Source organism: Sorex araneus, chromosome 6 (assembly GCF_027595985.1).
Source record: "Sorex araneus isolate mSorAra2 chromosome 6, mSorAra2.pri, whole genome shotgun sequence".
Classification (NCBI taxonomy): Eukaryota; Metazoa; Chordata; class Mammalia; order Eulipotyphla; family Soricidae; genus Sorex; species Sorex araneus.
Genome location: NC_073307.1, coordinates 162788661 through 162801409, shown reverse-complemented (window position 1 = coordinate 162801409; position 12749 = coordinate 162788661). Strand labels below are relative to the sequence as shown.

General features: G+C 45.4%; 1 protein-coding gene across 4 annotated transcripts in view; it reads right to left on the bottom strand.

Moving 5' to 3' along the window:
- The window catches only part of RTN3 (reticulon 3), a 54122-nt gene that overhangs the window by 2599 nt on the left and 38774 nt on the right, over positions 1-12749 (bottom strand). For all 4 annotated transcript variants that reach the window (XM_055142428.1, XM_055142429.1, XM_055142430.1 and 1 more), the window contains 5 exons: positions 7070-7277; positions 4665-4803; positions 4135-4204; positions 2939-2985; positions 2330-2388 (listed from right to left, as the gene is read on the bottom strand). In XM_055142428.1, the coding sequence (XP_054998403.1) occupies positions 2330-2388; positions 2939-2985; positions 4135-4204; positions 4665-4803; positions 7070-7277 (523 nt within the window). The remainder of the gene's footprint in view (positions 1-2329; positions 2389-2938; positions 2986-4134; positions 4205-4664; positions 4804-7069; positions 7278-12749) is intronic.

The following is a 12749-nucleotide window of genomic DNA, read 5'->3' as shown; positions in this document are numbered from 1 at the left end:
TGGAGTTCGTGCACCACTAACTGAGATACTAGATTTAAAGCCAATGAGGACCAATTTCGCAAGTTGGCAAACAGCAACCAGACAGATACTTGGTGCCAACTGGTTGCCTTGCCTGGTTTGGGCTCCACCATACACCTAAAAAAAAGCCGAAGATGAGGGAAAGACTGTCCTCATGCCAGAACTGCCTCTAGAGTCAGTCTCCTTTTTCAGAACCAGCAATGGGGAGCAGAGAGGATCAGCGGTGAGGCGGCACACGCAAGGGGAGGGAGCGATGCTGCTTTTGTTTTTTAAAGAACATCTGAAGAAATGGCACAGGAGAAAGCTCAAAGGGCTGCACATGGCATGGCCCAGCCCGGTGCCCTGAGCACTGCTGGGAGTGGTCCTCAAAAACCAAAATGAAAGAACAGTTCACGAAAATATAGAAAAATACTAACAAATTTTAACTTGCAGTGTTGGTTTTGTAGTGTTTACTATAAGCCAAAAGAAAAAAAAAGGGAGAACTGGGAGTACGGCTGGTGGCGAGCACATCTGCTGACCTTGCACGCCTTTCCCCACCAGGTGTGGTCCTGGGAGACCCCTCCAGCACCCGAGACACAGCCCCACAATAGCAATGAAAAGAAAAAACCCATCAAGTATCTTGGTATATGGAGGCGATAAAAATACTTATCGATAGTTTACTACTTTATTTAGTATTAAACTGGTTTAGAAAAAGAAGACACACTTGGTATTTTAGTTTATGATTCTGGACCGTGCCTGACAATGCTTGAGACAGGTGGGGCCGGGGATCAAACCCAGGTGCGCTGTCTTAATCTTTGTGTGTTTCTTTAGCCCCTGGATTTGTTAAGTCTCTGTTTCTACTTTTTTGGCTATTCCGGGTGATGCGTAGGATTCACTCCTGGTGGGCTCCGGGGACCATCCAGGGTGTTGGGGACTGAACCCGGGTTGAAGAGTACAAGGCAAGTATCCTACTGCTGTACTATTACTCTGGTACTGGATTTGGTCTATATTTTTTTGTGCCACACCCTCAGTACTCAGGGGATACTCCTAGCTCTATGCTTAGGAATCATCCCTGGTGGTGCTTGGGGCGTTACATGGAATGCCAGGGATCAAACCTGGGTTGGCTGTGCGCAAGGCAACTGCCCTACCTGCTGTACACTGCCCTGGCCCTGGATTCGATAGTCTTCAGAGGCAGTGTCGCACATGAGCATCACTGGTTGTGGGATCCCAAAACAACAAAGTAAGGAGGAGGTCGAAGTGACAGTACAGTTATGGATAGGGTGCTTGCCTTACACACGGCCGACCTGGGTTCAATCCAGGTTCCTTATGACGGTCCCCTGAGCCCCACCAGGAGTGATCTGTGGTGCAGAGCCGGGAGTAAGCCGTGAGCTCTGACAGGTGTGGCCCCCAAACAAAAACAAACCAAAATCAAGTACTTTGATGTGAGGAGAGACAGTATGCTGGGGGGCTAGAGAAGAGGGCAGTTAAGGCACTTTCACCCCCGGTTCAATCCTTGGCACTGCGGGCAGCAATCCCTGCCCAAGAGCTGGGAGTAGCTGGGTATGGCCCAAACACACTCCCTCCTACAGGAGTAGGCAGAACCCTAATGCTTACTGACTCTCATTTCTGAGAGTGAAGACTGTGGTTAAAATTGATACAGATGAGGGGGCTGGAGTGACAGCACAGCGGGTAAGACATTTGCCTTGCACACGGCCGACCCGGGTTGATTCCCAGCATCCCATATGGTCCCCCAGCACCACCAGGAGTAATTCCTGAATGTAGAGCCAGGAGCAAGCCCTGTGCATTCCTGGGTGTGACCCCCCCCCCAAAAAAAAGATACAGATGAGAATGATCGGAAGTGGTAGACAACCATAAGAACCGCTTTATAAAGGCTGAGTAATTCTATTCTATTATTATTTTTTGGCCACACCCAGTGGTGCTCAGGGCTTTCTCCTGGCTCTGCGTTCTGGAATCACCCCTGGGACCATATGTAGTGCCAGGGTCTGAACCCAGGTCAGCCATGCGAATCTCTTTGGCCCTCCTTTCTTTTTTCATAGCGGAAAGGTGCTTTCCCTGCATCCTAGAACTGCCTATGGTCCCTGAGCCCCGCAGGAGTAAGCCTGAGCACAGACAAATGTGGCCCAAAAGCAAAACAAAAAAACAAAAACAAAACAAAACACAAAAAACAGAAAACTAAAGAAGCATATGAAATGATTTAAAATTTTTGGATGATAATTTCTTTAGCATCAACACTTTACATAAGGGACTAAAAAGAATCAGGGGAAAATGCAAATAATGATAAAATATGGTGTTCAAGAGTATATGTACTTACTTTTCAACCACTGACTTGGTCTGATCACGAATGATGCCAACATAGTGATCAATCTGGGTCTTTAAGGAAGAAAAGTGGGGCAACACACAGATTAGCAATTTTTCTGAACATAATGTTCTTAATCACTTCTTAAAAAACATCAAATATCCTGAAAAATAAAGTGTCTCATATGAAAAATTATTTCAGAGTTTGCCACAAATGCCCATACTATATTATAAATACAACCACTTTCCCCCCCTTCTTACTTGTTAGGTGTTTCCTTTAGGGACATTGGAGTAAAAGCATTTTCTGAATACTAGAAACTGTCTAATCTATATTCTGTCATCACAAACGAGTTATGGTTCTTCCAGAAGGTTGTTCAGTTAGTACTAAGAAGCCATAAATCAAGTCTGCAGACAGATGAATCCAAAGAATAATTTCATGGCACCTAAAATACTCTTTACACCACCATCCATAATGCAAACATCTGTTCACACTGATGGATCCCTGCATCAAACCTTAAGATTTTTCAAAAAAGTAAGACCAGTTTTTACTTATTAAACAATTTAAAAAAGAGCCAAACCAGTCCAACATCAACTGTCACATCTGATTAGAAGTACAAACGCTTACCTTATACTTCTCATAGACAATCGGAACACTGAAAATGAGCAGCTCAGCTGTAAGACAGAACATGGGTATGGCAAGCAAAAACGTGAGACAGTCACAAAGCTGAAAGACTCAAGTTACATTTTCCCTCATGAAATATATGAAATGTATCGGCAGCCCATTGCAGCCTGTGAGACAGCACAGGAGGGAGGGCGTTTGCCTTGCAAATGGCCAACCCAGGTTTGATTCCGGGCATTCCATATGGACCCCATGACCTGGCAGGAGTGATCTGAGTGCAGAACCAGGAGTTAAGTGCCGCTGAGTGTGGCCCCAAACCAACCAACAAGGGACAAAAGAAAAAGAAAAAAGAAAAAAAAAACCACAAAGGTCTCAAGAGAGTCTGGCAAGCTACCGAGAGTACCTTGCCCGCATGGCAGAGCCTGGCAAACTAACTGGTGTATTCGATATGCCAAAAACAGTAACAAGTCTCATAATGGAGATGTTACTGGTGCCTGCTCGAGCAAATCGGTGAGCAACGGGATGACAGTGACAGTGACAAATAAATTCTGGTTAGACTTCTCACTGTTTTGCACATGAAGGGCCTGGCTTGAAACCTGGCACCATGGTTCTCCTGAACACCACTGGGAACAACCCCAAGCACTGAGCCAGGCGTGGCCCCCCAAAACAAAACAAAACAAAACAAAACCTAAAGAAAAGACAGTGAAATACAGGTATGCAGGCTATCCATTTGTGCCAGAACTATTTCCCAATTACAAAAATGGCTTTCCGAAATTAGACCCCATAGGGCCAGAGTGATGGTACAGTGGGTGAGGTGCTTGCCCTGCCTGTGGTTTATGATGGTTCTATCCCTAGCTCTGTATACAGTCCCCTGAGCACTGCCAGGAATGACCTCTGAGCAGAGGCAGGAGTACTGCTGGGTATCACCTCCAAAAAAAAAAAGCCAAAACAAAACAAAAACCCCAAAATTAGATCTTGTGTTTAACCAAATCTAGACCTTTGTTATTATTTCTAAACATTTTGGTAATTTCTTATATCTAAGACCATATAAATAAACCCATGGCCACCAGTAAGATTCCTCTATCTCTACCGTGAGGTTTCTGCAGATGTTAAAGGTTGGGCTACGTGGAAGGAGCAGAGACAAGTCCAGTCCCCCTGGACCCTAACCAATTATTTCCAAAACATGGAGGAAGCGTGCTTACCGAGAATCAGAAGAGTGATCCCATTGAAAACAGCCCCAACGTAGGTCATCAGCCACATGAAAACAGCCAGCTGCAAAGGTCGATACCAAGGAAGTTAAGCAGGAACGAAAATGCAAAATTCTGTCTAACTGGTGTCTTTCCCCACTAGCTAATTAATAAACGAGCATCAACATAGTGATGAATGCCCCACGCCTGTTTCAGAATGAAGGTGAGCCACCTGCATGTGTGAGGGTGCCCTGAAGAATTCTGTCGCCCTCTTCAGTCCAGAGACAAGCTGCAGCTGCATTTCTATCACATTATCGCTGCTGTGATGTTAAGTCTCCAGGTTTAAGGATGCCTTGTCTAGTGATTACACGCAATCACTAGGCACTTTTAGTGTGTATTATACATATGCATATCTGAATCACTTTTAGGCTGATTCAGCTACGCATATATATTTTGGACAATGCCCTGTTTTTTTCTCCTCTGAATTATAACCTAGTCCCTGGCTTTTCTCAGACCCACAACCAAAAATCATAGAAGCAACTAACCTTCAAGGAGTCCACCAGATCTTCCACCAGAAAGAGGCGAATGATGAGTTTCAGGGCCTTGTTGATGTGAACCATGGCAGCGTTCATGTAATTGTGGAAGGCCTCGGAGGACAGAGTGATGTCCACATCCAGGTAGGCTCTTCCAAAGGAAATCAGAGTCAGACATTTTGCAAAAAGGAGTTTTTCTGCTAGCACGGCATTTCTTTAAAGTGTGTTAGCCCCCCAAAGGTGTACTATAGAGATCATAAGAGGCTTTTTTTTTTTTTTTTTTAGCTATCAGGGGATGGGGTCATTTCCATTTAGTGGCCAAAGGCAAAGATGACAGATGTTTGCGAAGTATGAACTGTTCAGAACATGCAATAAAGAATTAATCTAGGTGGCTGGAACAGTAGTACAGCGGGTAAGGCGTTTGCCTTGTACATGGCTGGCCCGGGTTTGATCCCGGATCCCCTATGGTCCCTGAGGACTGCCAGGAGTAATTTCTGAGTGCACAGTCAGGATAAGCCCTGAGCATCGCTGGGTGTAAACCAAAAAAAAGAAGGGGAAAAAAAAAGATACTCCCAAAGGTGAGTATAATAAGAGTTCATATCACACAAAAACAAGCAATTTCCCCCTATGGATTTAACATACCTTGAATTTTCTGAAACTGTTTTGTTTATGGTAAAACTTCATTAAGATTTTTTAAAATTTTGGAAATCACATCTATATTGGAGATTATGTATGTAGGTGCACAATGGTGGGGTGGTTTTTATTTTTCCCACTTGGGTCACATCCAGCTGTGCATCAAGGGCTATTTCTAGTGAGCCCTGGAGGTGCTTGGAGGATCCTGTGATTGAACCAGGTTTAGCTGTGTGCAAGATGAGATAGTAACCTTTGTAGTGTCTATAGCTCTAATCTAAACTCTAGATTTTTTGCCGCTCTTGACAGAGTTCAGGGCTTACTCTCAGCTCTGTGCTCAAGGAATCATTCCTGGTGAGGGTTTGGGAGACCATGAGGTGTTAGGGACTGAACCCAGCTCAGCCACATGCAAGGAAAGTGCTCTCTACCCCTGTGCTCTCTCTCCAGCCCAAACCCTAGCTTCTTAAAAGGAAAAAAACTGAGGTCTTTCGACTTACAATACTGTGATGTCTCATGCACATAATTCCAACACCACACCCATCACCAATGTACGCCCCCCTTCCTCCAAGGACCCCAATGCCTTCCCTTCTAAGACCCTCAGACTCAAATGTGTGGATCAGTTCTCCCTGTTTTATTGCCTTTAACCTTTTGTTGCTACCTTGCCATGTGATTCTAGGTCCCACACAGAGAGACATCATTCTGTATTTATGTCCCCCCCTTTTTTGTTTTGGGGGTCACATGGACCTGCTTAGAGGTACCTTCTTGCTCTGCGCTCAGCAAGTACTCCTAGTGGGGCCCGGGGGACCATATGGGATGCTGGGAATTAAACCTAGGATGGCTATGTGCAAGGCAAGCGCCCTCCCTGCTGTACTATCTCTCTAGCCCCATATCCCTTCTGCCTTCACTCAGCATGATATCCTCTAGTTCCATCTATATTGCTGCAAATTGCACGATTATGCTATTTCTTGGAGCTGCATCGTGTTCCACTGTGTAGAAATACAACTTTTTTTCCCCCCTGGGGGGACCCCACACCCAGCAATACTCAGTTCTTACTCCTGCTCTACTCTCAGGGATCATCCCTGGCAGGCTCAGGAGACCATATTGGGTACCGGGGACTGAACCCAGGTAGACTGTGTGTGCAAGGCAAGCACCCTAACTGCTATACCATCACTCTGGCCCAGATAAACCATAGCTTCTGGGTCCATTCATCCACAGTTGGGCATTTGGGTTGTATCCTATCTTAGCTACTGTACTAAATGTGGTGATGAACATAGGTGGGCAGATATTCTTTCCAATTAATATCTCTGTATTTTGGTGGTAGATGCCAAGAAATGATATTGCGGGGTCATGTGGGGGTTCTGTGTTTTTGGACACACCGGGGATGCTCAGAGGTTACTCCCAGCTCTGCACTCAGGAATTACTCCTGGCAGTGCTCAGGGGACCCTATGGGATGCCGGGAATTGAACCTGGGCAGGCCACGTGCAAGGCAAACGCTCTCCCCACGGTACTATCGCTCTGGCCACTCATGTAAGAGTTCTGCTCTTATTTTTTCTGAGAGCTCTCCACAGAGGCTGGACTAGACGACAATCCCAACAGTGAGCTCTAGTTTCTTAAAAATGATTTCACACGGGGTCATGTCACTGAAGGCGGGAATTACTATGTCTGATTTGTATACCGATTTTATAAACCTATATACTTGGGGTTGTGGAAAAATTCCCCGGGGCAGAAAGGGGTTGTTAGTGAGAGAAGGCCCGCACAAGCGTGGCTTCCGTGCTGCTCCCACTCACTTGAATGGATGGCCTTCTTCTGACTTCTGCACAGCTTGGATGACAGACTTGTAGACCCTGAAGCTGATGGTGACAGAGAGAAGAGCCAGGATGAGGTAAGAAACCACACTGATGACGCTGAAAGCTGCCAAGGAGAGCAGCATGATCAGTGTGGTGCCAAACACAAAGCCAGTCTTCTTCACATCTCGCCAGAAAATCAGATCGTGCACTGCCAAGAGAAAAGGGGAGGTAAGTTATCAGAACATCTGTGAGCAAGAACGCCAGGCCTGCTCTCTGGCGGTGTCCTGCGGACCCGAGCAGCACCATACTTAAAAATCACAGAGGGCTGCCACTTTTAAAGAAATCAGTAGGTGAAAACCAAACTCCGAATTTGCGCTATTCAGCATGGTCTAATCCAACTGTAGTTCAGCACCATTCCCACTGCCAAGTGTTTCTGGGTAGGTTAAAACCACCCAGGAACTAAGTTTTTGTTTTAATTTTTTTGGTTTTGGGACCACACCAAAATCAAACGCACAGCCTGCCCCATGCGAAGTATGTGTTCTATCACTGAGCTGCAGCCGGAACTCAATCCTCAGTACTGCGAGTCCTATTACCTTTCTAAGCCTCTATTTTCCCATCTGGAAAATAAAAAAAGAAGTGGCAGCTGTTTCCTAAAGTTATTTAGAGAATATGCAAGGCTGGAGCATGCGGCTTACACGTAGAAGCCCTGGGTTTGATTCCCAGCACTGCATGAAGCCCCTTGATCACAGGAGACAGTACAGCGGGTAAGGCTATTCTTGCCTTGCACACGGCTAACCTGGGCTCAATTCCCGGCATCCCATATGGTTCCCGGAGTGATTCCTGAGCGCAGAGCCAGGAGTTAACGCCTGAGCTCTGCAGGGTGTGGCCCAAAAACAAGGGGGAAAAAGTCACCTGATCGCAGAGAAAGTACAGGCCCCAAAACAAACAAAAAATTTGAGTGTTTCTATACCTCTATTTTCTAATCTATAAATAAGTAAGTTATTTCCTGGTTTTATTTTTATTTCCCCGCTCCCCCAGCAGATCAGGGTTACTTCTGGCACAGTGCTTGGTGGTACATTCCTGACAGTGCTCAAGTGACCATGGGGTCCCAAGGACTCAAGCTGTGCCTCCTGCAGGAAAAGCTTATACTACTGTCCCTGAACTATGTCCCTGGGTGAAAGCTCTTTGAATGCATACAGACATGTGAGTGCACACAGACACACACATGCAGACATACACACAAGGAGCTGGGGAACTGAATAAAAGGCTGGAGCTCATGCTTGCATGTAGCACTCCCAGGTCCAAACCCCAGTCTCCCAGCCCGCCAGGAGTGACTCCTGAGCACAGAGCCAGGAGTAAATAAGCCCTGAGCACCACAGGGTATGCCCCCCCTCAAGTAAAACTCAACAACCATTTATCATAAAATGCAAATAAACTGCTAAGGAGGCAGGAAGGGGAAGAAAACAAGTACCTCGGTAACTGGTGGAGGGGGGCGGCGGCAGAGGGATGTGGCATTAGAACATTGAGTACCCAAACTATATCCACAGCTAGCTTATAAATTATGGTGAATAAGAAAAGTAAAAATAGTGAAAAAGAGTTGCAGAATAGCATGGCTCAGCATTATGAAGGTTATATAAGGAAATCCAACAATTAGCATATATGAAACAGTGAAAAATTTAAGCTGTCCCCATAAAAACATGGATGCTCATTTTCACCACTATACCAACAGTTTATTTATTTATTTTTGCTTTTTTTTTGGGGGGGTCACACCCAGTGATGCACAGGGGTTACTCCTGGCTCTACACTCAGGAATCACTCCTGGCGGTGCTGGGGGACCATATGGGATGCTGGGAATCAAACCCGGGTCGGCCGTGTGCGAGGCAAACGCCCTACCTGCTGTATTATCTCTCCAGCCCCTACACCAACAATTTAATGCAAGCCAGAGAGGTGAGGCAAGAAGAAAGAATTAAAAGTGAAACAAGTGAAAAGTGTATTTGTGAATGAATGACATATACAGAAAACCTTCGACTTGGGGCTGGAGTGATAGCACAGCGGGTAGGGCGTTTGCCTTGCACGCGGCCAACCCGGGTTCGAATCCCAGCATCCCATATGGTCCCCTGAGCACCGCCAGGGGTAATTCCTGAGTGCAGAGCCAGGAGTAACCCCTGTGCATTGCCAGGTGTGACCCAAAAAGCAAAAAAAAAAAAAAAACCTTCGACTATACTTGAATGTACTAGAAATTATCAAAGAATACAGTAAATACAAAAATTTATTGCATTTCTATGTGCAAACTAAGTAGAGAGGAGGAAATCTCATTTACAATGGTACCACAAAAAGGATAAAATACTTGGGAGTTTATTTAGCAAAGGAGGTGAAACACCTGCATACTGAAAAATTTATTGTACAACATTGTTTATTTTATTTTATTTTATTTTAATTTTGCTTTTTGGGTCACACCCGGCAATGCACAGGGGTTACTCCTGGCTCTGCACTCAGGAATTACTCTTGGTGGTGCTCGGGGGACCATATGGGATGCTGGGAATAGAACCCGGGTTGACTGTGTGCAAGGCAAATGCCCTACCCGCTGTGCTATTGCTCCAGCCCCTGTACGACATTGCTAAAGGAAGACATAAAAACAAGTAAAGATATTCCAGAAGGAGGGAATACTGCTAAAATATTGATATTGGTTCTTTGAGCACTGCCAGGAGCTACTGCTAAGCAGGGAGCTGGGAAGAGCCCCTTAGCACCACAGGTGTTCTAAATGCCCCCGCCCCGATTCCATATTACATGAAATAATCTACAGATCAAATATAATCACTATCAAAATTTCAAGAGCATTTTCTAAGAGAACAGAATTCCAAAATGTTATGGAAACACAAAAATATCAACCCTGAGAAATAAAAAAACTGGAGGGGTTGGGAAGAGGAATCGAGATGGAACCCACCCCAAGACAAGGCTTACACTTTGCCAGGGCATGGTCTCCCCCAGCACTGCTGGGAGAAATCCCCAAACTGAACAGCAGCCCTTCTCCCTGCCGCCCAAAAGGAAAGAATTTGGAGACTTACTCCCTGGTTTCCAACTACACTACAAAGCAGTACTAGTCAAAACAGTGCGGTATCAAAATAAACACAACTGGATCAGAGCAGAAATCCCAGAAAAAAACCTAAACATACTGACCATCTAACTGATGACAAAGGAGCAAAAGTTCACACAGCGGAGAAAGGAAAACCGTCCAAACAAATGGTGCTGAAAACTAGACGGTAACCAAAAAAAAGAGACCATTAATACAATTCACAGACTTTAACTCAAAATAGATGAGGGATTTAAATCTAAGACCTAAAACAACAACAAAAAGATATACAGAAGAAAACACAGGTGATATATTCCTGAACTTCAACCTCAGAAATGTATTTAGATTCAAACCAATGGCAAGAGAAATGAAAGCAAGGACAAATAGTGGGTAATAATGGAAACCTCATCAAAATAAAGTTTGACTTTTTGGTTTGTTTCTTGGTTCAGGGGCCACACCCAAGCGGTGCTCAGGGCATATTCTTGCCTCTGCACTCAGGGGTCATTCCCGGCAAGCTTGGGAAACCATATGGGGTGCTGAGGCAAGCTCCCTACCTGCTGTACTACTGCTCTCGCCCAAACTGAAGGATTTTACACAGCAAAAAGAAACTAAAGAGGGGCCGGAGCGATAGCACAGCGGGGAGGGCGCTTGCCTTGCACGCGGCCGACCCAGGTTCGATCCCCGGCATCCCATATGGTCCCCCAAGCACTGCCAGGAGTAATTCCTGAGTGCAAAGCCAGGAGTAATCCCTGAGCATCACTGGGTGTGACCCAAAAAGCAAAAAAAAAAAAAAAAAAAAAAAAAAAAAAAAAAAAAAAAGAAACTAAAGAACAAAAAAGGCAATTACCAGAGAGATAGAGATAGTACTGCGGGTAAGCCACTGCCTTGCATTACAACAGACCTAGGTTTGATCCCTGGTGCCCCACACGGGCACTCAGTCCCAATCTCTATTTTCAAAGTTTTAAAGATGTTTAACCCCTACTATATTAATGATGCCAAGTCAGGGCTGGAATGATAGCATAGTGGGTATGGTGCTTGTCTTGCACAGGGCTAGGTTCCTGACACCCATATGGTCCCCATAACTCATTAGGAGCGACACCTGGGCACAGAGCGAGGAGTAAGCCCTGAGCACTCTAGCTGTGGCCCCAAGACAGAACTAAAAGATATGCCGGCTCAAGACCATTTTAAACCAAAAGGCGGCACCGACACATTCAATGCAACAGTAACGTGTCCACTATGCACCTAGCAGAATGTCTAAAATGGTAAGATTAGGGGCAACAGCAATAGTACAGCAGGTAGGGTGTCTGCCATCCAAGTAGCCCAGTATTCCTGCATGCAGAGCCAGGAGTAAACTTTGAGGACTACTGGCCGTGGCCCCCAACGCAAAACAAAATGAAACGATAAATGACTGGCCAGGGCCAGGCACGTGGCCGGTTCTGCAGTAAAGCACATGCCCTGTATGCTTGAGACCTGGGTCTGATTCCCAGCATCAAGAAAGAAAACCCCCAATACTGGCCATACCAAATGTCAAATACATGAAGGAACTAAATGAAAAGAAACACAAAGCATTTTGGAAAATAATTTGGCAAGCTTTTTTTTTGGGGGGGGGGTTGTCTTTTTTTTTTTTTGAGTGACCCCTAGTATTCTTCAGAGTCTACTTCCAGCTGAATGCTTGGAGACCATCAGGTGCTGGACAGCACAGCTCGGGCCCTGCGTGCAGAACCATGCAGTCCAGTCAGTGGAGTTAAACCTGTTGGCAGTTATTTTTGACTTTTACTTTTTACTTTTCTCTGGAGCTTTGTGCTCAGAAGTCCCCAGTGACGTGCAGAGAACTATATGTGGTACTGGGAAATCAAACCAGCTGCGTGCCAGGCAAGTGCCCTGCCTCCTGTACTACTTCTCACCAGTTGGCAGTGCTTTTACGAAGTTATAGAACTACCCTAGAATATTTCTCTCCTAAAACTAGTTATTCAAGAACAGAGAAACATACACATAAAGATGTGCACAGCAAAACACAACTCAGCAATACGCTCATCTACATGGATCATCTGAAAATAATCAGGGTGAGTGAAAAAATCAGACAGACAAGTTATAGTAATATGGAATTTTAAGAACATGTGACCCAAACTAATGACAAGCAACAAAGCTATGGCTGTCCAGCATCAAGTTACAAAAGGGCACAATAAAATCTCTGTGATGGAGATCCCATTAATCTCATTAATTGATCCCATTAATGTTGCATGGGTTTATACATACATCAAAACCATGGGGCTCTGGAGATAGCTGTGGGAGGAACACGTGCTCCCCAGGGGACGCTATGCCGTTGCCCAACCTCCAGCACCACCATCACTGGGAGTAAGCCCTGAGCACCACTGCATGTGGCTCCTAAAGAAAGAAAATGTACTCAATTGTGTATTTATTCAGGACCTTCCCAAGCAGCGCTCGGGCCATGTGGCATCAGGCCATGTGTGTCAACTCAGGTGATCTCACATGTTTAGGTATACATCCTTGACCCTTCAAGTTGCTTATTTTATTTTATTTTTTTGGTTTTTGGGTCACACCCGGCGATGCACAGGGGTTACTCCTGGCTCTTTCACTCAGGAATTACCC